This window comes from Falco punctatus (assembly GCF_963210335.1).
Source record: "Falco punctatus genome assembly, chromosome: 1".
In the NCBI taxonomy this organism is placed as follows: Eukaryota; Metazoa; Chordata; class Aves; order Falconiformes; family Falconidae; genus Falco; species Falco punctatus.
The window spans coordinates 94,612,563-94,636,935 of record NC_137580.1 but is presented as its reverse complement, the minus strand read 5'-3'; the positions used below and the strand labels follow the sequence as shown (position 1 = coordinate 94,636,935).

At 47.9% G+C, this 24,373-nt stretch overlaps 2 protein-coding genes across 5 annotated transcripts in view; one reads left to right on the top strand and one right to left on the bottom strand.

Moving 5' to 3' along the window:
* Positions 1-206: 206 nt before the first annotated feature.
* TRAFD1 (TRAF-type zinc finger domain containing 1) lies at positions 207-11,273 on the top strand (the record flags this gene model as incomplete). The annotated part of the gene is made up of 7 exons (XM_080386643.1): positions 207-256; positions 625-652; positions 1,524-1,739; positions 1,813-1,866; positions 3,066-3,342; positions 4,201-4,274; positions 5,739-11,273. 7 exons carry the CDS (start codon positions 207-209, stop codon positions 5,922-5,924), a joined length of 885 nt encoding a protein of 294 aa, XP_080242769.1. The 3' UTR covers positions 5,925-11,273.
* Positions 10,436-24,373, bottom strand: part of HECTD4 (HECT domain E3 ubiquitin protein ligase 4) — a 76,588-nt gene continuing 62,650 nt past the window's right edge. For all 4 annotated transcript variants that reach the window (XM_080374191.1, XM_080374193.1, XM_080374192.1 and 1 more), the window contains 15 exons: positions 24,086-24,293; positions 23,023-23,246; positions 22,790-22,941; positions 22,475-22,581; positions 21,443-21,566; positions 20,468-20,658; positions 19,695-19,841; positions 18,443-18,562; positions 18,151-18,306; positions 16,148-16,251; positions 14,965-15,186; positions 14,354-14,520; positions 13,705-13,900; positions 12,684-12,906; positions 10,436-12,247 (listed from right to left, as the gene is read on the bottom strand). In XM_080374191.1, coding sequence (XP_080230317.1) covers positions 12,111-12,247; positions 12,684-12,906; positions 13,705-13,900; positions 14,354-14,520; positions 14,965-15,186; positions 16,148-16,251; positions 18,151-18,306; positions 18,443-18,562; positions 19,695-19,841; positions 20,468-20,658; positions 21,443-21,566; positions 22,475-22,581; positions 22,790-22,941; positions 23,023-23,246; positions 24,086-24,293 — 2,478 coding nt within the window. In that variant the 3' untranslated portion in view covers positions 10,436-12,110. The remainder of the gene's footprint in view (positions 12,248-12,683; positions 12,907-13,704; positions 13,901-14,353; positions 14,521-14,964; positions 15,187-16,147; positions 16,252-18,150; positions 18,307-18,442; positions 18,563-19,694; positions 19,842-20,467; positions 20,659-21,442; positions 21,567-22,474; positions 22,582-22,789; positions 22,942-23,022; positions 23,247-24,085; positions 24,294-24,373) is intronic.

The window sequence follows — 24,373 nt, the reverse complement described above, 5'->3', positions numbered from 1 at the left end:
CTGCCCACACACCCCCCCCATCTTCCTTTACCCTTCCCCACCTCCCTCCCTCCCCATCTTCCTTCCTCCCTCCCCACCTCCCTCCCTCCCTCCCCATCTACCTTCCTCCCCATCTACCTTCCTCCCTATCCCCCCCCTCCCTCGGCCAGGGAGGCCCGGGGCCGAGGCAGCAGGAGGAGCCCGGCTCTCCGGCCCCGGACACAGCCATGCCCTCGGCCGCCGATAACCAGGCGGCAACGCTGCGGTGCGACCACTGGTAAGAGACGCAGCGGAGGCTGCCGGGGGTCTCCGGGAGCCACCACTGCACACACATCCATAGGTATCCCCTTGACATGCTGCCACGGGCTGGGAGGGACAGCTCACTAACGAACATGCTCCCTTCATTACAAACAGTTGGCGTGTTGGTCTGCCGTGTCAGGGCCTGACAACCTGCTCAGCCTTGACTCGAGTTTCTGACTTGAGCACGTAGGCAGCAACCAAAGTATTTGGTAGAAATAAAGACTTGGTTTTCAGCGAGGCACACGTGAACTCCGTGGTCCCAAGTTCCGATTCAGCAGCCATGTGGCAGAAGGCGGGATGTGAAAACAGAACCAGGAGGCACCTCCTGTTTCTCTCTGATGACAGTTCCCTTTTCCCAGCCACACCGGTGTCGGTAATACATCCACCGACAGCGATGCCAGCTCAGAAGTTACCTCCTGAGTACAAGCAACTAAAGACGTTCCCTTTTTTTTCCCAAAGGGACATGGGACTCCAAGCAGTTTCTGGCAGCATCAGCCCGGCTGGTTTGCAAGCAGCTGTGTACGTGCAGTTGAGATGCTGCTGTTGGACTTTGCTGCTTTGCCGGGCTGTTGCCTGCTCGGGATCTGGCCAAGGAGAAAACTAAATGGCTGTGCTGATTTTCTCCTTGGTGACATGGGAAGGCACAATAGGTTATAGAACTAATGTTGGTGTTCTGAGTTGTGCTTTAGTCTGGGGAGCAGGGAGCATCGTCTAGAAAGGATGCTACCTGCCTGAGGCAGGAACAAGGGCGAAGCTCAGAGTGCCTCAGTTCTTTTTGGATCTTCTCTGTTTGTAAGCCTTGCCTTGTCCTCCAGACAGGAAAATGAGTCTTTTGGGAAGGGGGTGAGCAGGGCAGTTTTGGCTCCAGAGTAAGATGGCTACTGCTATCATTCACGGAGCAAATCTGGACCAAGAGGGTCTGTTCTGTAGTTTTTCCGAGCAGAGCACTGTTCGACCTCTCATAGACCAGTTAGTTTCAGGAAGAAACTGTGATCTTCTCAGATGAGTTTATTAATTAGTTCATCACCTTGAACCTGGTGATAACTTATGCTGCAAAATTTGTTTTTCTCATAATGAAATCCATCCCCCTTGATTTTATCTCCAAGTAGTGTGAACATTGTGACCTTTGCAGGCTATAGACGTTAATATCCCACCTATGAAGGAATGTGGAGGCCTGGCTGGGCTTGCCTTGCTCTTTAGTTACTCGGTTCTCTAAACCATGAATTCATCAAAAGCTTTCTTAGGATTTTTGTGTTGTGAAAAACTGCTTGCAACTGTGGTCAGTGTATTTTCTGCAAAGTAACCTCTGTGATGTTTCTTACAGCAAAAAGGATATTCCTGCTGCTAACTTCACAATTCATGAAGTCCACTGCAGCAGGTTTCTTGCAGAGTGCCAGTACTGCAAGGAATACATCCCGAAGTCAGAAATGAAGAATCATTTGGCATCTGAGCACATGGAGGTGAGAAACGCACTTCTCCTCTAAAACTGCTGTCCTCTGTGGCAATTAATCTAATGAGGTCTGTTTATTGTAGGTGACCTGCAAGTGTCAGATGAAGATGGAAAACCGACACTTGGAGGACCACAAGGTTGGTGAACATCTATTGATGTTAGGAGATGTTTTGAAGCTACACTATGGTACTTCTAAGCACTGATTCCAGAGCCTTTCTGTCAGCCAGGAGCTGGACTCCAAACTGTGATTGATGCACCTTTTTTATTGAACCGTGCTCTCTAAATTCACACCCTCTGAGAGAAGGGGGTTGGAAACTGCCTTCAAGCAGTGGAGCCTGCTCAAGTCTTCATATCCAAGGGTTATCTGCAGTAATTGATGATTTTGTCCTTGTTAGTGATTAAGATGAAAAATGGTGCACTGTTTCAGAAACACAGAATATGATGAACTCCACTCCTTCAATTCCTTTCACATGACGCATTTCTGACTGCTGCAGTCGTTATGGGCGTTTTAATAAGTCATAATGTCCAACAGACTTTGAAAATAGTTTGTAAAATCAATGGGGATTTTTTTAATTTCTGATTCCAGTTGGCTGCCGTCACAGGCAATCTTGTAATCAGTGTCAGCCCCTTCCCTTCCTATGGGCCCCCCTTGCAGACAGCTCTGCAAGTGCCACCTAAGCCTGCTTATTGCTGACAAAGGATTTTCAAACGGTGAAGATATGACCAGTTCAAAACCCTGGAAGCACTTCATCCCACACGTTTGTGTGTAGTGGTTTTAGTTTTGCCTGTAAAGCAAATGATGATGTATTCTTGCAGCATCTGCTATTCTAACAGGGCTTCCATCTCTCTGTAACCCCTCTGGAAGGGCAACTTCCCTGTCATTCAGTCGCACAGTCGTGGGTGAAGAACATAGGCAAGCAATTCTTGCCGAGTAGTAAGTGAGCTGTAAATCTGTTCCCTCGCAGAACACACACGGAGATGTTTTTTAGCAGTGCTCAGTGCAATGGGATTAGGACTGGGTTTCGAGAGTGTCCCTGAAAGCTATCTTCAAGAAGTGCAGTGGTAAGGAATCTGCTGTCCAAGTATGACAGATATTAAAGGAATGTCCTGAGTCTTCGGAGTGCTTCAGCTGGCGTGTTTATGACTACACAGGTTACACAGCCTGCTGGTCTTCACATTTCTCACATACTATCTTATTCCAGGCTATCCTTTAGCGTAGCTTTGGAACTGGCTAAAGAAACAATGGACCGCTCAGCTCTTCAGCAAACGGAGAACCTCCCTCCACCTTTGCCTCATCCTTCTATATGTGAAGAATAATCCCTTGTTCTTTTTCCAGGCGTTCGCGTGCCTTCTCCGACTCGTCCTATGCCCTTATTGTGAAATACAACTACCTTTGAAAGCCATGGTTAACCATGAGCTTTACTGTGGAACACGGACAGAGAAGTGTGAGAACTGCCACCGCTACGTATTGGTGAAAGACCTGAAAGAACATCCTCAGGTCTGTGGGCTAGAAGGGATAAAAAGCCAAGGAAGTGCACCATCTGACTTCAAGGATGAAGATGAGGATGCAAATTGGCAAGACTTTTGGTACAATGCAAGCGAATCAGGAACAGGTAACTGTGCTGGGCCACTGTGGGGAATGCCCAAGGGGCTAGAAAAGCAGATTTATAGCAGCTGTGTAGGGGACATCCCTTAAGGACATTAGCAGAAGCAATGTTTCAGCAGCACAAAGAAATTAGAGGTGAGGTGAGGTGCAGAGATGAGCAATAACCAGCTACATATTGGACATTTGGCAGCCGATCCAAGCGTAAGGGTTTGTAACTCTTTCTGGGAAAACGCTGGGTAATGACAGCTCCAGAGCCACTGGGAGCGGGCTGGTTTTCCCGTGGAACAGAACTGCAAAGGTATAAGCCAGCTACACAGAGGACTGCTGAGGTCCCTGGGGTGAGAGCCCAGGCCACTGCCGATTCTTTTGTCTCAAAGTATCGAGCTTCGCAACGAAAGCGGGAGTTGTTTGCTCGCGGCACATTCTGCCTGGGTTTGTGCGGCAGCTGCGCTCCTCCTCGGTTAAGCAGCAGGGTAGGTAAGATCTGGATGTGGGGTCACGCCTGTAGCACTGCGCATTTCTGCAGTGACGTCCCGGACATCGCTGAGACTCTTATCAGCGGGGCAGACATGAAGCGTCAGCTGGTTGTGGAAGGAGAAATGGTGCTAAAGGATTTATTGGAGGCAGTCGTGGGCTTTTTTAGCAGACCACTGCCTTTAACTTGGACCCCAAAACACTGCTCTCACGCTGGATGGCGTGGATTTGCTGATGTGGAATGAATTCAGCAAGTGTGACTAGAGTAACTGTTGCCTTAGTGTGAGCTCAGGTTGCTGTCCTGTGACACAGAACAGCAGCCTGTTGCGTAGGGATCCAACTGCGCCAGACTTCTCTCTGGTAGGGGATGTAACTCTGCTTTGCTTTGCAGATGATGAGCCCGCCACCCTGCCCTGTCCATGTTGTGACTTGTGGTACCCCATCTATGAGCCGATGGATGATGAGGTTTAGTATCTCCTTGTATTACCTACTAACAAGTAATGATTTTGAAAGCTCTCATAATGCAAACTAAACAAAAGGCCCTGGAATTGCACAACAGAAATGTTTGCCTTGCACATCCGAGTGATGTTAAAACCAGCATGTGTGTCTCACAGCTCAGGTGGGAGAGGAGCAGAGGCGTGTAACCTGTGTAGGTAAGAGGGGAAGGAGGCAACGCAGGCTGTCCATCTAGGAGATGGAGGAATGTCTCGCAGGGTAGACGTGAAGAGAGAGAGAGAAAGGTTAAGGACGTGACTCTATCGGGAGCTCAGCCTAAGTGAGGAGCGGTGGGTTTATGAAGTGCTGAGTGCCGCGCAGCGCTCAGCAGGGGATTCAGACGCTTCTCGATATTGCTGCCTGGTATTTCTGCTATGGAAAGAACACCAGGTCTTGGTGCTGCTGAAGCTGTTACTGCTGTTCAAGAACACTGGACAGGTACCAACTAGACCGCTCGGTGCTTTAATGCTTCCGTACACCTAAAGAGCAGAGTTGGGGAGGGGGATGTCTGCGGAAGAGACAGTCCTCTGGGCTTCGCTGCTAGGACAGAGAAGTTAGGAAAACGCTAAGCTCGCTCATTTTCTCTTTCACGGCTCTTTTGCATTCTTACAGTCCTAACTAGTGACACTGTATTTTGCTGGTTGGTTCTTCTGGGCCTTTCCTGTCCTAGGTGATAGTAAAGTCAATAGGAATAGAAATGAGATCTGATAAAATTTTATAGCTTATCACCTGTTAAATAGTTGTGCTGTCACGAAGAAGTCCCATCCACCTCCTATGACAGCTGGCTGGTGGAGGACGACTTTATCTCACAAAGATAACAGATGCTTTCCTTTCTGGTTCCTATTTTTGTTTTGTGGGTTTCTGTCGTCTCGTCTTGTTATTCCTCGACGTAATTAACCGGCAGGAAAACATGACGTTACAACAAGGATAGCCAAGAGGGGCACTTCTGTGGGCAGCATGACTTGATAATTACTTTTAACCTGATTTTTTTCTTTAGATTTGGTTTTTAAGACGCCACTTGTACCAGGCTGATAGCAGGAACCTGATCAGAACTACCCTGACAGGACTCTAGGGCTGCTTTCCCCATGCTTGGCACTGGCTTTGCAGGGTCATGTGTAGGTGTGAGAGGCACAAGCATGAACAGGAGCAGGTAGGGTTGTTGGCTGGCTGGCAGCAAGGCCCCAGCTACGGGGTGGTTCTCTTCAGCAGGACAGGTTCAGGTCCAGTTTTGCTCAGGTCCTGTGATAGCCAGTCGTTCTTCCCAAGCTCTGGGTAAGAGCAAATGCACGTGTCAGCAAACGATACCTACCTCTTCCGAACAAACAGTTCCCTGCTAACCTTCACCTTGCTGAGGGGGGACGCTCTGCAGTGCTTTTATGGGAATAAGTCTGAATGAACTGTCATGGAAACAGTCAAACGTCTGTTTTGCTTTAGCTCGACTGTGTGGCGCACCCCGCTGCTGGGGACTCGATGCCTCCTGAAGCCAAAAGGCAGAGGGAAGAATCACCAGAGCTGCCCTGGACACGAAGCAAGTGTCAAGGTATGGGCAAAACACAGACTTACACACGCACGGTTTTCCTTTACGTTGCAGGAACACTGGGCGTGTTCCAAGCTGAGTAGATGTTGTTACCCTGTTCTGTCTCCAGAATTTTAAAATCTTCAATCCTCCACCGTTGGTCTAGTTTTATGCAAGAAAGATGAAATCCTTAGAACTCAGTGTCCTCAGAGATCTTGGTTGCAAAGCTGTATGCTGCTGGAATGGCAGTTGGCTCTACTTGTGTTACCTGAATGGTCTTGAATCTCTCCGGCTGCATTGACTGTTCCTGTGTAGCGCTGTGTTTGCGTCATCTCAGGAGATGTTTCTTCTTGGTGCACAGGTCGCTGCATGAAGCAGGAGCCTGGACCTCCTGCCGAAGAGGCCCAGGTGCCAAAGAGACGGCTGCCCTCTCCCACCTCCAGAGGCAAGGCCAGGAAGAAGGCGGCTGGCAAGAGGGGCAGAGCAGGGAAGAGAGGGGTGTGTGGACGTGAAGATGCCTCACTGTCCCCTCAGAGACCAGCCAAGTGCCCCCGCTCAGAACCCCTCATGTCCAGCCCATTGAGATACTCTCCGAGCCAGCCAAGGTAACACCTCTGCCTTCCGTTCCAGGCAGCCGCGCCGGGGCTGCCCCGAAGGGTGAGGGGCCGGCGGCACTGCAGGAACAAGTTTTGCTCTGCTGGGAGCAGGGGCGCAGCCTCAGCCTGGCGCACTCGCGTCTTCAGGCGGCAGCGACCCAGCAGCGGCGGCAGTGACAAATGCATTCCAGTCCTCCGCCTTGTCCCCTTGCGCTGCAAACCCGGGTGCCCTCGTGCGTGCCTGCAGCTGAAAGGGTGTCACTCCATGTAACGCGGCTGGTGCTTCTCCGCGTGTCAAACAGCAAACGTAGACTTTTATAGCCAAGTAGAACGGGCAAAAGGGTCCCTGGGAGACAGTGTCGCAGAGCGCCTTGGTCCCTGTCCAAGGCAGCGCTCTCACCTGAGCTTTCCTCTCTGCTCTTTGAGTACAATCTGGTGGTTCTGCTCCAAAAGAAGTGGGTCAGGGCTCAGGAGAAGCTTCTTCCCAGCCCCCGCAAAGTCTCCCTGGTGTGTAGGACCTGTGCTCAGTTAGCAGTGAGAGCGCTGACGTGGGTGGGCTGGCTTCCTCTGAAAGCATCCTTCTCCATCCTTGACAGCACCAGCAGCGAAGGAGAGAACATGGGCTGCTCCATATGGCTGGAGGCACCGGAGCCAGAGGTGAGGCAGCCAGGCAGAGCAGAGCGCGTGGTGTCACTCCCGCGTCGGGTGCACAACGGGACGCCTCCGTTGCGGAGCGCTTGGCAGGCAGCGCTGGGCTCTGCTGGCGCACGGGCGGCGTGAAGCACCGAGGGCCGACACGCTGTGGGCTCGCTGCACGCTGGGCTCATCCTGAGCGGGGCTGGCTGGGAAGAGAGGGCAGCGCCTGCCCTGCTGCTCCTCTTGGTGCTTGGGCCAGGAGCATGAGCTGATGTTACAGCTGTTCCTGCACCAGCGAGGCTCTTATCAGTGGCTTCCACTCAGGGACTCTTTGCAAACAGCATTTTCACTTGTTCTTTCTCCCTTTCCCTTTAGCTGATGACCAGGAGCCAAACAGCTTCACAGCCACAGGGGGACGGACCCGGCAACCAATAAGCAACGTTCGGCCCTCTCTGGACCAATTCCATGAAGTAGAAGTTATTTCTTTTAGCATAAGAACATTCCTATAGTGTCATGTTGTTAAGTTTCTGTATTTTTATTTACAAATAAATAAGTTATTTATTGTAGCGTAAGAGAATTCCTCTATTGCCATGTCATTGAGTTTCTACAAATTCAGATCCTTATAGGCAGTTACAGTTACAGGTGGCTATAGGCACAGGCGGCTACAGGCAGTGATCACAGTATATATAGGTACTTTTAGGGTGTTCAAGTATGCGACAGGTTTTCACTCCTATGATCTATACCAGTAGCACCCCACGCCAGCGGCACCCCCCGTGACCTTGAAACCCCCCTGGGCTGTGTTTCTGTGCTGGCTCTTTGCGATACCCCCTGACGCAGCATTTCTGACCCCCTGAGCTTTGAGCCCCTTGTGCCAGTCAGTCTCAAGCGGAGTGAGGCCCCCCGGAGCTGCGTGCCGCAGAGGGGTGTCCGGAGCCCCCCGCTTGTGGGAGGCCTCCTTGGCCAGCAGCTGGAGCACGCCTGAGGCGCAGTGGGATGCGGGATGGAGGCCAGTGGGAAGGGGCCGAGCTGGTGCCGGGGCACCGCCGCAGCCCTGGCAGCTGAACCCCCCCCAGGGCCCGGCCCAGCAAAGCCACCGGCACCTCGTGGGGATGGGGAGTCTGCACCTCTGCCGCGTGTCCTCGGGGGTCACCTGTGTGCCCAGGACATGGAGAGGGGGGTGGCGGCAGCCGGGGATAAGCTCTGAGCCGGGGCTGCCCCTGGGGACACTTGTTAGTAGTATAGACTCATGTAGTATGCAAAAGTTCACATTCTAAACAGAGTTAAAAGTTTTCTCCAAACACGGTGAGGTACAAACCTATTTGCTGAAGTGATGTGAGATCACAAACATTATCTGCAGGCAAGTTCCCAGCCCAGGGCTCGCGAGAGCCCAGAATGACGGGCCACGGGCCTCGTTCATTTGTGTCCTGCTGCTGGCACCGGCTTGGAGCCTTTGCTAATTCCCTTCAGGAGCGCAGTTATTCGCCCTGTGCTTCGGGCATGGGGAAGGCAACAGCTGGAGCAGGCAGGCCTTGGATAATGACCATGGGTACCTAATGAACCAGGCACAGCAGGTGGCATTAGCAGGGCTAATCAGCCAATCCCCCTCCTAGGGCAGGGCTGTCCCCAGAGGCCTTGTCCCTGCTGCTGGCACTGGCCCACGGACGGCTCACGCACAGCGGCCGAGGTGATCCCGCTTCTAAAACAAAGACATTTGACGGACGCTTCCACCAAATGTAAGCCTTTATTTATACAAGCGAAGCAGAAGAAAGATTTAAAACCAGGTCGCAACCAACCTTGCGCTGGGAAGTTTCCTGGGGAAAACTGCTACGGCAAAGTAAGGGAACCTAAGCTGGCTCTCCTGGGCTGTGGAAGGGAGCGGGATGCCTTGGCTCAGGAATCGCTAGGACCAACACGAGCTGACAGTGTGGCTTAGAGGCATTATTCCTCAGGCATGAGAAATCCCCTGCTCTCTCCATCAAGAGAGATGTTAGCATTGTGCTTGCTCTCCCTTTGGTACAAAATATTTCATTTCTGTGCCAAGTAAATACAAGGGCATTAACCCCCAAAAGCAGGATTCAAAAGCAGACAGTCTGCAGCGTTGTTTCCAGCAGCTCCGTTCCCCTGCACCAACGCAGCTGCAGCAGCCCAGGAGTTAATTCTTTCCAGCCCCAAAGAAGGACACGATACATCTCAAGGGATGTCAAGAATCTCCTTTATGCAAGTTACACTCCATGGCCAAGAGCACTTAACAGGTTAATGCTGCGAACGGTACCGAGACGGACACACACCAAGCCAGAACTAATACCCAGCTCCAGAGTTCTGCCATTGTTTAGTATAATTTTACATTCTGAATGAATAGATAGTTTAAAAAAAAAGAAAGAATCACAAACCAATCTCTTTGACAAACAAGCCGATTACAGACAATGTCAAGTCATGTAAGTCATGTAAAGCACAAGGAAGTCAGGATGATTAGAAAAGCTTTAATTAAAAGGCCATTTGAGCTACAGGCGAACCGCTGCAGCACTTCCATTCTAGGGGCATTAAAAAAAAAACCCCAACTGACCAACCAACGCAACAAAAAGCCAGTGCCCTCCCCGCCCCAGCTCCTTCTCTTGCAGGGCTCAGACCATCCCTCCGAGCAAACCAGCCGGTGAAGGGTATTTACCGGTGTGACATTCCTCCAGGATAAGAAGCTTCATTTACACAGCGAGGTGTAAACAGCATCGACTCAAAGTTTGTGTTATTTGTAATCATAAATAATTCATTGTAATAAATATGTATCGAGTAACTTTGCAGCACGCCTTTCAGGGCCAAGACGCAGATATGTTCCACTCGGACGTGCTCTCTGGAAGAAGACGGACATTAGCAGCATTTTCTGACTCACAGCCGTCCTCCCGGCCTTGGAGAACACCGGCATTCCCAGCTCTCCGGCCCCTGGGAGCGAGTCCACCCAAGGCGCCGAGGCCTTGGAACGGGGGTGTGAAACCCAAACCAAACGCGCCATCCACGGCCCAGGAACAACCCCCAAGCGCATTGCTGGCAGCAACACCAGCGCCACAAACTTCCACCGACCTCCTTCGCGCTTCCCTGCGGCACTTGCCTGGGAACACGCATCCCAGACGGGAACAAAGCGGCTCCCAGCCGCGCCTTCGGCTTAGTTTTCCCCTTGGTCTCTGTCAGCTCCGCGTGTGTTTGCGCTTACTCCGAGTGGTTTCTCAGCTACAGGTACGCTTCTACCAGGAAATGGACAAGACCCAAGAGTAAATATTCTTCTGACATGTATCCGGCCCTTGGAAAGGGCAATACGCGACAGACAGGTAATAACACAGCTTTCCTAAGCGCAGGAGCTGCAGGCTCTGGATGCCAACAACTAGCTCTACAACTGTTGAACACACATTTATTTTTGTTTTTCCCATTCGCTCACAGAACAAGAATATACACACTTGTGTAGGCTTTTCTCTCTTACTCACATTTTATCTTCCAAGTACCACACACTCGTCGTTGCCAATATTCACAAGAATATACAATAAATACAGCTTTTTGAATTCCCATGACCACCAACAAGCCAAATCAGTGTATGCCGTCTTCTAAAGAGACATCGAATACCAACCTTAAAGTACAGTCACCCCCTCCCCCGCCACAGACCTTTACGTGTGCTCCGCGTGCGCTAAGCACACTGGAAGGAAAAATAACAAGCTTGTAGCTCAGTACCGGCACTTAACTCTCACGTAGTACCGAGCCGCGCAGCGCAGCGGCGATTTCCCTGTGCTCTCTCCGGTCCTTTCCCACACAGGGAGTTCCTGGTAGTGTCACTTCGAGGCAACGACCGCAGCAATGCCGCGCTTCTGAACGCGCCCGGTGCGGGGCAACCGCTCGGACACCAGTAAAGGAAGCTGCCACGTGGCGACAGGTTGTTCTGAAACCACCCCAGAACGTATTTCACAACATACAAAAGTTAAACTTCAGAGAATCGTTCTCTCTCCATAGTCTGCTATTATCTCTCCGTACAAAATAGAAGCTTTATCTTCAAACAAGTGACTTTGTGCCTCCCCCCCACCTCGTCCTCCTTGCGGGCATCACATCTCCAGGATAATTTGCTCTTCGAAGATCATTTTTGAGTACAAAAAGTGAGTTACAGGTGTTTAACCTCACACCGATTATTCTGAAAGCTTCTTCAGAAATAGGATAGAGTCACAGATTATACACTTGGACTGTGGTATCTTACACCGGACAGAGAGAAGCCATTTTGGTTCTGCTAATATTTTAATTACAATAAATTATTTTGTTACTAAGCAAAGCAGACATTCAAGAACATCTAGGGCGAGAACCCAACTGAATTACGGCCCTTTCACTGTTCTATCAGTTATAAATCTTCCTAATCAAAAGTGTCCAGCTGAAACCCCAAATTAATTGCGGCAGCTACCCGTGTGCTTGCTTATAGTTTCAAAAAAAAAAAAAAAGTTACAAGAAAACGGTGGAAACAGAAGCATGCAGTGTGGCAGCCTACCTCCTGCTCCAAAACTCAAGTGCCAGAAATTCCGCACGCTCTCTGCCTATGACAGAAGAGGTGCCGCACTCCGCTCCTGCAGGTGCCCTGCAGCGATTCCCTCCCCGCCCCCGATTCTCTCCATTTTTGTACTCAAAAATGTTTCAGGGGAGAGCGATCCACCAGCCTTCACCTCTGCGCCACCCCCAACTCAGAACGCCCTCGCTGTTGTTGTGTTCGCATGGGTAATATCGTTCTAGATTACAAAATTAGAAATGTACATGTTTAAAGGTTTTTCAAAATTAAATTATACACAAACTGGTCCTTACTAAACTATCCTACAAATATTCCACAAACAAGGCAGCAAAATAACCAGTCCACCACAAAGTCTACAAATACAAAATGTAAGTCTTCCAGTAATTATTGTAACGGGAACAAGAGTTCAGAAAATAAATTAACCTCCAGCTCATCACACAGTGTTACAGGAGGTATTTTTAGGTGAATCGAAGGGTTTCCAACGTCAGCAGAGTTACAAAACAATCCAGTCACCTCTGGGCATCCCCTTCTCCCGCTCAGCCGCTGAGCGGATCCTCCCGGTAGTGGATGGCGTAGCGGAGCTTTTCCAGCATGATGTCCAGCGAGGAGTACTGAGGAAGTTTGATCATGAACATGCACGTTTCAACGCGGATGTACCGAGAGTCTGGAGAACCTGCGGGGGAAGAAGTGCCAGAGGGGTGTGTGACGCGCCTGCCGCTTCTCACCAGACTGCCTGCCAGCCTTCTGCCCCCGCGCCTCTACCTGCTGAGAAGCACCAAAATAAAATCCCTGCCTGTCACGTCTCGCCTGAACCTGGAGCACCGCCGTGCCTCTCCGGCAGTCCCATCATTTTAAAAGCATTGAGAGAAATACCATGCAAAGCCTCTCAGCGTCTCCAGAGGGCAACGCTTTCCATTGATTTGAAATTTTAGTTTTACAGGTTTAAAAAGAAGTTCTCTCTTATTTACAGCCACAAGGACCTGCCTCTCTTTCGTCATTCTTTGGGCGTTAAATACACTTTGCAACGGGGGTGGGTGGGAGCTGAAAGCTCGAACCACACTGAGAACAGAATTTGTTTCCTTGGCCTTTGGAGACAGCGGGGAACATACCTGCAGCTCCGTCGGGGGGTGCGATTTTCATGGGGTACGGCGGGACGTGGGCAGTGTCGGGGCCCCCGTCTTTGCACGGGCACGTGAAGGGGATTCGCTCCTGGTTACAGGCGAACTTGATGAACTTGCAGAGCTCCTCCTGAGTGAACATCTCCAGCGCGCTCCAGAAAAACTCAATGTGCTGATCCGTCTCCATCAAGCCCACCTGGTACATGGTGTGGGCCTAAGGGAAGAGAAAGCAGAACGTCCACGGCTGCTTTCTTCTCCCGTCGCAAATCTTCCCCACTTAGACCGTAAGAGGACAGAAGGGGAGGGGACCTACACCTCTCCCCCCGTTCTCCTGCCTTTCCCAAGTCATGAGGAACTCCAGCCGCGGCAGAGTGCCGATATACGCAGGTTTGTATCTTTTGAGCCCATCAGCTTCTCTAACGGGCTCGTTCCAGCGCGTTCCCCGGCAGCGCAGGGAATGCCCAGCCCTGTTTTGTTTGAGACGCAGGACCGGGGCACTTCAGCGCTGCTGCTGTTCAAGGAACACACAAAACCACGCTAACGCCCACAGCTGAGAATATTCTACAACTTCTGGCACAAAAGAACAGTTCTTTTTATGGCATAATTCTTATGGTAATGAAATGAAAGCATTTAGGATGAGAAGGTGGCTGTTACAGATTAATTTTAGGTTTTCAGAAACTACCTGCAATTCAAAGTAAGGGCGACGGCTCTTTCAGCCCTTAGCTTAAGTGGCAAATATCGAATAGAGATCGATTAACACAGAGATAGATTTAAAACTGGATGCTAAAAGGTAAATCCATTATTCCTCTCTAGAAGTCGTCCCACTCCTATTATTTCCTGAATCCAGTGAAACCTTACAACACTTCCTGGGGGGCAAAGGGGGGTGCCCAAGTACTTGCACATGGGAAGTCCTGGCGATATTGCAAGGGGGAAGAGTCTTCCCAGCGCCTTCCCCATGGGAGGGCCCCGTCCCCTCCCTGTGTCAGACAGGTAGGTTTGCAGTTCTCCGCACCTTGAGGAACTCCAGGTTAATGTAGGGAAGCCCACACGTCCTCAGCTCCATCTCTAGAGGGGTCAGCGTAGTCAGGAGCTGCAGGGGAATGATGGACCCAAGGCCAGCACGCACTGCGGTCATGCACTCCGGCGTCTGCAGCTCACGCATCCTCAAGCTGCGGATTGCTGTCGCGTACACGTCCTTGTTCTCCCACCTGCAAGGGCAGAGATCCAGGACAAAAAGGAGAGCGCGGAAGAGCCCTCGTGCCCTGCCCCACACCGCCACATACAGAAGGGCTTTACGGGGAGATTCTGCTTCTGAGTAAGCAGGAGGGAGCATTAAGCCCTTTTTTTCCCCGATGCTTCCCAATTTACTTCCCCTGTGCCCAGCCTCCTCCCCTCCCCTCAGCCCGGCCCGTTTCTCACCAGCCTCACAAGGGCTCTGCTGCAGCCCGCAGGCAGCTGACAAGCACCACGCCGCACCAAACAAAAGGCACTAAATAGCACCAGTGATTCTGCCAACAAATGTCAAGCTTTCCCAGATCATTCCAGCCTTCAGCTTGTTACAAAACTATCTCTGGAGAGCCTGCTGCTGGGAAAACTCTTCCAGAAATGCTTCTTTCCCATGTAGCCCAGTGCCAGGGCCTGCCCGGGCAGCTGTTACTTACCCCACTGGAATGTGCCTGCCCCTGGGACAAAGCTCCACTTCTTCCCCGGTCATGGTCAGGTAGGTGAACTTGCAGCACGGCTTGTTCGGGCAGTCAGGGCTCTCTGTCGCCAGGTGCTGAGAAGCAATTTCTGCACACAGAGCTTCCAGTTCTGTCTCGTCATTGATCTGTCACCAAACACAAGGCTCGTACCTGGCGGCCGGCACGTCGTGCCGCGTTACGCTTGTGACACATTTACGGCATCACCACACCGTGCCAAGCGCCCCCGTTCTACCCCCTGCAGACAGCACGGGCAGTGGAAGCCAGTAACGGCTCTGGTGGGTTCTTTTCTGGTTTAGCACTGTCACGTTCCAGGAAACGTTTCAGAAACCCGAATTCCACTGTGCCTGGCAGCAGAGGAGACCGAGCAGCTTTTCCAGCCATCAGCAGGTAAAATCCTGCACCCAAAATGAGTCAAACCACTTCACGACCCCACTCAGATGAAAACCACCTGCCGGCTGTGAAGCCAACCACTACCATTTGGGGCAGCCGGGAAAGTCACCTGCTACTACAACAACAGGCTTCTGAAGGAAACCCTGAAAAACAGAGGGAAGAGAAAGAAAGTTACTTACGTTTTCAAATTTTTTGACATAGTTGTAGGTGAGGATGTCAGCTTCCTGGAGATCTATGTCAGGATCCAGTGGCTCTCCTACCAGGGTCTTCCAAAAGGAGGGCAGGAGGTCAAGTGGCAGAGGAACGTCTGCTCGAATTGCGATACCCAAGAGCTGCCCAAAGAAATGGAATAACTGCTCCTCTGCGTAGGTTATAGGGCTGGGCGTCAAAATGTACTTCCCCTTTAGAAAAAAAAAAAAAAAAAGAACAGAGCACACAACCCAGTGTTTAATGACCGATGCATACCCTGCAGGGCCATAAGTTAACAGGCCTGTGAAAAAAATGATTTGAACACGGTGAATACTGTTTAGTTGGCTACAACAGGATTTACTTAAGCGTGGCATGGAGCCTGTATACATTATACTGCGATATTACAGCACATTATCTTAACAGTTAATGATTGAAAGCAATATAACACCGGTTTCCTTGAGAGCCCCGCTTTTAAAAGCTCTCTTAATCAGTGTTTACAGGACTTGGCTGTATTTGTATTGTCCATTCAACATCTCAGACGTTCAGTTGCGGGAGCTTTCTGAAATACAGTGTGGATACGCAAGGCCAGGTTTGCCGTGTAGTTGGTCGTAAGTTGAGGGACACGTCCTGTTTTCCTGCCTTGTGAATATTCCTAGGAAGGAACTGTAGCTCAGCTACTGTAAATTCTTTGGGCCATAAGCTTTACCTTGTTTCTACAATACATCTACTGCACAAAATAGGAGGGCAGTAAATACACATGAAATAGCACAGATGGAGTGTCGTCTTCTACTAGCAATGTGATTGACTTTCCTGGGGACATTCCTCGAGTAATACCGGCAGAAGGTGACTTCATTACCTTGGCACAGACAACTGAACCAGATTCACTCTAAGGAAGCTTTGACCAGGAGTCTTAATTTTGCTGCATTCTGCGGTCCTGACTACTTGGCTGCTTCCTCAAGTACCTGCAGCACCATGTGAAGCGCACCAGGGATTCCTCAGCAGGCATTTTCAGTTCCATCAGGCACCTGAGACCTGCCCAGTTAGACGTGCTAACTGGGGCCACTGATCTGCAGCTTCTCTCTGTATCACTAACTGAACATGTTCTACTCCTGTTCAAACACACGCATTCAAAAAGAGAAAAGCAACTTCATTCCTTGCGTTGAGATATCACACCTTATTCTTATTGACCGCAGAGCTCGGGCACAACAGGAGAAGGGAGAGCGAGGAGCTCTGTAACTCTTTACACACTTGCCAAAGGAAGTGACGGAAAGATCCACCTGAAAGAGAGAAGCAAAATCATGAAATGCCCCCTGACGCTTGTCACCGCTGCCTTTTAATCCAGAATTTGCCGTTCTCCTTGAAATAGCGTTTCACGCCTTCGGTTACACACTCAACCTCTCTGACTGCACAGATGTGCAGCTTAAACAAGGGTGGAGTAGATGCCAGCCACGCCAGCTTGCTATTCATGTGCGAGTCCACATTTAAATAGTGTAATTACATGCAAAAAATATTCACTGAATTGCTTCCTGCTGAATTCTTAAATGCTGCTTTGTCTTCCAGCACACTACGGGTAAGACTAGCACAAACATTTGTTACACCAATTGGCCTGCAAATGGAATTCGTTACTTGATTAGAAGATGAATGGTGCTGTCTTCATACCAATGGAGCGTTTCCACAGCTAAAAGCAGTGAGGCAACGCATCAGAAATCATTACAGATGCTGAGCTGGGGCCATAACATTTCTCTCTCTACAGATACTGTCAATAACCACCTCAGACCTTAAAAAGAAAAAAATTCCCCTTGAGAGAAGGCATCAAGGAGCTAATAGGTGCACACTGACATTTCCTTTTATGCAATGTGATAGATGACACTAGTTGGCAGTATTAGAAGTACATTTGGGGCTTTTCCTCCCTAACTCCATAAACCCCCATGAATTTCCAAAAAGGACCTACTACAGGCAGTATGCAGAGACTGCATGAATTTAGATAGCAGCGATCAATTTTCTTCTTTGCCACACCGTCGATACTTGCCTTGATGCCCCATCAATTATTCAACAGATCTGCAAAGCAACATTTTCTCAGCTCTTGCTTAAATCAAGTCTCTTCCTGGAGTACATGCAACCCACATCACATCCAAGGGAGCCAGCACCCCCAAAGAAAGTCAGTATCCAGAAAGGGCTCGGAAGCATCCACGTAAAGAAGGTCTTAGAAAATAAAGCCTCACAAACTAAAATATAGCATCAAGAGAAGAGAAGGCATAATAATCTTGTTTAATACAGTGAGATTATTGCTCAACGCTTTCTGTTGAGAAGCAGTACTCCTATGTCATGAGGAGTCTGTCTCTGTACTGGTTAGGTGAAACTAGGACAGTTAATTGTTTGTTCTTTTAACCCACCACGTTAAAATTATGAAAACGATTACAAGAAATACTGCACATCATCTCACAAAAATGAGACACATGCAAATTTAATACCATTTACTGCAAAAATTAAGGACCGCTTTTAAAGCAACAAAACCCTTACCGGACTCACTGTCTCTTCAGCTTGGCTGAGACAAGCTGAAGTTTGTACTTCTGATGCCAAGTTGAAAACAATCCTCAAAACCACCTCGCCTGGGTACAACCATTTTTGGTTGTTAACGCTCGCGTATTCCTTGACAGCTAAGTTTGGCAATGTATCCTACACTAGTACTGAATGGTGTCTTAAAATACTGGCTATACAATCTCACATCACTTCAACAACAAAAACCACAGCAGCATTATCCGGCTCATTACTAACAACAGAGTACTTAAAAAAATCATCTTTGTTACCAGCACAGTCTGGGTTTACCACAGCTGAGCACCAAAGCAACCTAAAGAGATACTCTTACTAAAAACTCTCCCCATGCTTCAAACCACTTACTATTACTTTATTTACTTGCTCCAGTTAGCAAAGTCACACGCCCAGGCACACATGATTCCTGCTGTATTAGCTAAAATAGGAAAATTAACCATCTGGCTTGCTTCATTCTTGGAAGCTTCATTCTTTTCCATCTGCAGGACGACAACCACCACAAAGGTCACGGTGCTCCTGCAAGTTAACGTGAGCCCCATTCTCGTGAAAACTTGAATTTCACCTGGAGTAAGTTCTCATGACTGTACCCCGTGTCACCCACGCCGGTAACTGCAATCCCAACTTACTTGTTCCATGAACCTCCTCCCCTGTGAACCGAATGTTGAAAGCGTATGTAGGGTCTCCACCGCTGGCGAGTTTCACACAGAGCTGCGAGGACGGCACACAGGCCAGCTGTCTTGCTGCCTGACAGAAATAGGAGTTTTCTGAAGAACGGATCTCCCCTATTTAAAAACAAGAGGGGAAAAAAAAATATCCCCATAGTATTTTGCATTAGTAAGCATCTGAGCCTGGTTAGAACAGATCCAGCTTGTTGCAAGGGATTAAAATGGATTTTAGAAGGATAAATGTTTTCCATACCTCCAACGATTTCCAAGGGATCCAGGGTGATTTCTGGGGCTGCATGATCAGCAGTTCTTTGGACAGTGGCATTCAGCACTCTGTTCATCACAGTTACTTTTGTGTCATAGAAGATTAAACCTGAAGAAACACATTTCAATATAGTTAATCTGTCCTTCTACATTCTTATTTTCTGAAATTCTCTAATGAGCAGTGGTAGAATCATAATTTCACCTTCATTAGGTAGGTAAGACACAGCTAATCCACTTTTTTCTTTTTGAAGTACTTGTTACTAATGTGTACTGGAAGAAGCGAGTTGGGTTAGAACGCTGATGAACGCAATTCCAGTGTTATATAAATAGATCCTAGCAACTCCACCAGAATCTCTGCAAATCAGAAACACCTTGCCAAATAGCTTTCAGAAATCTGAGGTGTTTTGACAGTAATGCTAAAGGCAAGAAAACATGATAAAAAATAGGGCTGTCACATTGCACCAGAAATACGGGCTCTATAAAGATAAATCTCTGAACATTCCTCACTTCCCCATATTGGGTTTACAAGTATTTTTCCTAGTTGGGCCAATATTAAAGCCTACTTACACACACTGGGACCTTTGGTGGATTCTGTATCTTCTTCAGAAGAAAACAAGTTTGGGACATGTAATGACCTAAATCTTGGGTTTGTTTGCTGTCTAATGAAGGCGTGTAAATGCCCATTTTAAATGCTGATGCACGGTAAGTATTTTCTTGATCTCTCTAATTCTACAACTTCTATGACAACGAGGATGCCAACGTGTCCTGGGACTTTCACCGGATCTGCTGCTTGTTGACTAACAAAGAATTTTAATTTATGGATACCCCCAAGAAGATAAAGGCACATTTGAAAGCCACCTGCAAACAGAAGATGGGCCAGCTCCCTCCACAGTCAAGAAAGGTGCACAGCATCTTTTAACTACTTGCAAGAATAATTCCCCTCACCCTTAAAAACAAACCAAGAACAAGGAAAAACTCCCACACGGAGAAGCACCCTTGGGTTAATGCTGGTTTTGGCTGTCACCTCAGACCGTGTGCCAGCTTATCAGGCTGAGAATGAAGCCAATAAGCCTTTCTTAGCGCACCGAGCCACTCGCTAACTCGCTTTCCCTCTCCCCTCCATGTTCTCTTTCTGTCACATGTATACACATATTAATATCTTTGACAAAATATATTACAAAATGTCATGTGGTGCATAGCACACCCTTTCAGGGCACAACCACATTCCTCCAGAAACTGACCTTTGGCCTCCTGCAGCAGCGCAGCAATGCTACTAGCATACATCTCAGTCTGCCGAAGCTCCACCAGTGGCAAGAAAAACGTCTCCAACGTTGTATTGAGAGACTGAAGCAGTGCAAACCGTAGGCGTAGGCTTTCAACGGGAACATCTGTGGTGGGAAACCTCCAGTCAGAGAGATAAATCCCTATCTACTGCCAAGTCCACCTTCCTAGCGCATTCAGTCCAGGAGACACACAAGCTGCCTTCTAAATCAGCCATTCCTGATCCCTGTGCATCAACAAGAGGGCCCAAGATGCAAGAACGACCTTAATCTGTGATGTTCCTTCCTGGAGCTCGAGTCTCTGGGTGTCCGAGCCCAGTATCTTTCATCATCACTGCATTTGCATTATCTGGAGACCCTCTTCAAGGAATTTAGAGCTTCGAACACGTTTTAGGCAACTGAAGTCTGCCTAGGACCAGAATCGAAATTCAACCTTCCCCCTGCAAGCCAAACTCACCAGATGCCTCCCTGCTCCAGCCTCATGTAGGAGGCACACTCAGAGAGCAGGGAACAGTTGCAGCGCACTTCTTACAACGCTGCCAAAGGCACCGCGGTGCCCAAGCCCACCCAAGGAGGGAGGAGACCTACACTCAGTGCTCCCCCCAACCCACAGAGGTTCCAATCTGCAACCTCTAAAGGAACGTCCCAACTACCTAGGCGACAGCCAGGGTGTTCAGGAGCACCACCCAGCTCCTCCACTGAAGAAAGTCTTTACGCAAACAATCTGTACGTACTCAACAGACAGGAAATTCTGGGATCTGCTGCATCAGCTGGATCCAAATAAACTTCATGAGGATGGAGTCGTGCTGGTGTAATTGCAAGGTGACGACAAAGCCTGTTAATATACTGGACAAGAGCTACATCCATTTCCAGTGTCCATTTCCGGGATGCTTTTTGAGCATGTCGTGCATCAATGCAGGCACACCTGAAATGTAAAAGGCGTAAGACCTGTTGAAACTTAAGCGCAATGCTGCTTACTAAGAGCATGTTGAGCACAACTCCAGGTAGCTTGTTCCACTTCTTTCCCCCTTTTTTAAGCAGAGCTGTTTCGTTGCAAAAAATCCAGTTTGAGAAGAACTGATTTATCACCTACCTTGCCTCACTGTTATTAAATAATAAGAAAAAAAGGAACTGCCGATTAAGCTTGCTTACTGCACCGTCTTCCTTATGCCCTGAAGCAGATATAGGGGTAGGGGATGTGGCAATTGGTTTGTGGCTTGACACAGGGAGATAAGGAAGATTCATTTAACAGACTTTCTTCCTGTACAATACTAACAAGGAAGTAACCATTCCCTCTACTACTGAGCCAGTAACAACACTGCCAGTTTAAACAATTAGCCGGTGCACAGAATAGAAAGCTCTTGTGGAAGGAAGCCAGAGACAGCCAGACGGATGGACAACTCTTATCAGGCCAACTTATTATACAGTTTGGAAGCCATAAAGGACAGTATGGCACATGATTTTGTCAGCTATGTTGTGTACATGGAAGTCAGGAACCTGCATTTTGACAGCACAGTGACTCTTTCAAGCACGTTTTAATAAAATAACCAAGAACTTTCTCTACAGGCCTCACAGCCACGGGTAGAAGCTTGCATGTTACCAACACACTGGTTAAAGCAACTTGGAGCAGAAAGACTTAGGATCCAGTTTTTTTTAAAGTGAGCACAATCCATCAGCATCACCTTTACAAAAAGATTTGATAAATTTACCTTTCAAAATGCAGATCATATCCACAGGACAGAATAGCTCTCCACACACTACGGATATCCTGTTTAGATCGGTCAACCACAAATCTGTGAAATCCATCCAGTGTCAAATACTTCTCCTCAGGAACTGACAGCAAAGATATGACCACCAAATAGTTAATGACTTACTCTAAAGTCTACGTACCACACAGCAAAATGTCAGTGTATAAGGTGGCTACCCGCCAGCTTTCTCCTGGTCCTACCCATCCCACCACGACTCGTTTCTCAAGTAGTTCTAAACATCATATTCTCTAGGTCCTATCTGGCTTTCAGTAAACGGCACTCATTCTTTCCTCTAAAGGACGCAAACCCCACAGCTGTCCCCTGGCATAGTTTCACCAAATGTGTCTGAGCAGGTATCAAAGATCCGCAGGTGGCTGAAAGCTGGAATTCTCCTCTTCTGAACTAACCTGGCATTTCCTACAGTGAAAAGCAGAGTCCAAGTCCCTGTCTAGTTACTCTTCCACCTGACTAGAGAAAGAAATATCAACAAGACCCTTGTCTAACTAGCCCCTGTCGTGGCATGGCTGTGCTGTCTCCTCCATGGGTAGAGCAGTTATAAGGCATCTGAAGCTTTGTCCAGTTTTCCTCTTACATAATTAGGAAAATTAAGAAGTGACAAGCTGAGAAATACAATTTAAAACCATCTAGTTCAAGCCCACAGTATTCTAAGTCCCCACTGTATGAAAAAAGCCTTGAAACTATACCTCTTAAGAAGTCAGTTCTCTACCCAGTGTATTCACATGGCTTATGCACGCTGTTGCACAAATTACACGAGCGTGGTTTGTTCTCACTTACATTGATGACTCCAGATTTACAGATATACAAATACAAGCAGCTTTTAAAATCACTATTTTTAATGAGGATAACTTAATTTTTTTAAAACAAAGACAAACCAATTGATCATAACATCATATAAGCATGCCAATACAAAAAAAAAAAGCGCATTTCTTTTCTGTGATATAGTACTTCAGAAACATTCTATACTGCTACTACCTTCCTGTTTCTTGGTGGGAGACTTTTCAGGGTCCTTCTCTTCAGGTTTGCTCTTTTCAGGAGATTTTGGCTTTACAGTAGGTTTCTTCTCACTTAAGGCTGTTCGGCTAAGGGATAAAGTATGTGTTAGGATGCAGGTTTTCTGATGTTTCTTCAAGAAACCAAAACATTCCTTGAAGGCCTTCTATAATCTCAAAATTGCATTTTCTCCTCCCAATCAGTACATGGAAATACAGAGGGAGGGGGAATAAAAATCTGGATTCCTGAAGAGAAAAATCAAATGTTTTGCAGCTGTCAAAAGGTGAAGACACCAACCTGACACTGTTGAGCATGGACTTTTCCTTTGTAGGTGGTTTAGTAACTGGGCGCTTGGTGCTCACAACTTTCACTGGATGCTGTTCTTTGCCCGCCTTGTTGTACTTGCTCTTGTCAAATTTCGGCTTGGGCACACCATACTTCCTTAAAATCTTCCAACATAAGAAGCGAGTAATTACCCAGTGCTTTCAAGTTACACAAGATGATGCTGAAAACAGTTTTCAAAGCACTACCTGAGTAAGCTGGTCCTCTAACACCTTCTTTGGAGGACGGACGTTTGTGAAGAACACATGAAGGAGGTTTCCAGGAGTTTGAGAATTTATCTGCTCTTTACTAAGATACATATCAGCAACCTTAATGGGTTTCGCTGGAGTGAGGCTCAGCATTTGCTCAGAATGGACACAGCTTTTAAATATTTCTGTGAGGACTTCCCGAGCACCTGGGACCAATTTCTCACCTAATTAAAAAAAAAAAACAAAACCCAATACAGTACAAAATACCACAATTTGAAACATGAAAAGACATTCTGGATCCAGCTGAAGCGTTGCATCACAGGCCACGTGCCCCAAGACAGAAAATCACTTAGAAAAATTCTACTAGCAGACCTGACCTCTCTGCACTCTAATACCCCATTTATGAGAGAGATTTCAATTGAATGTTTTCTCCTATTTTGGCCATATATTGTGGTTATTGTTTCAGTGACTGCACTGGTAATGAAAAAGGTAGATTATTTATGATACTAGTACAAAAATTACATTGTGTAGGTACGCATTGACACCTATCAATCCAACCGAACTTCCTCCAAGTATTATCCTCCCCAGTGCCCTGACTGAGGATTCTGGCCCAGTCCAGGTGTATTAGGGTCTGTATAGCTTTCGCCTTGTTTGAGAATATAAATTACTAACTGCTCCACTCGAACAGTTTCTACTCTAAAAATTACACCGTGTCTTAACAGTGGTGAAGCCGCTATCTTCATAAAAACGAAAGTCACTAAGAACGTCAGTAGTTTCTTGGGATGGTGGCGAGTTTTTTGTGGGGGTTTGTGGTTTTGAGCTTTTTTGACCGTTTCATTAACTGTGAGCTAATAGCAGTTAAGCAATGTTCAGATTATTAATAGCTGCTCGCCAACTGATGAGAGGGAGTAAACTTGTTTTGGAATCACCCCCACTAGCAGTTGTCCATCACCCATCAGTAAGTCATGCTAAATTTACCCCAGCAAGGAAAATCTGACCCCTGTATGCCCCCCCAAAAATGCACAGTACCAGTGAGATATTTGCCAATATGAAAACCACATACCTTTTATTGACTTATCATTGAAATAATCTTCTAGTGCTGGGCTCCCTTGTGTGTCAAATAAACTCTGATTTACAGTAGAAACAGTTAAAATCTCTTCAGTTGACATTTCCATCAGTTCATCTTCACCATCCAGACTGGACAAACCAATGAGGTCACTACTATTAAACAGACTGGCTCGGATTTTCTCTATTTTAGCTCTTGACCTTATCTGTACAAACAGAGAAATTAGTTAACAGGAATTCTGACAAAACAAATTAACTTCCATTTATTATGAATTTGGGTCTTAAG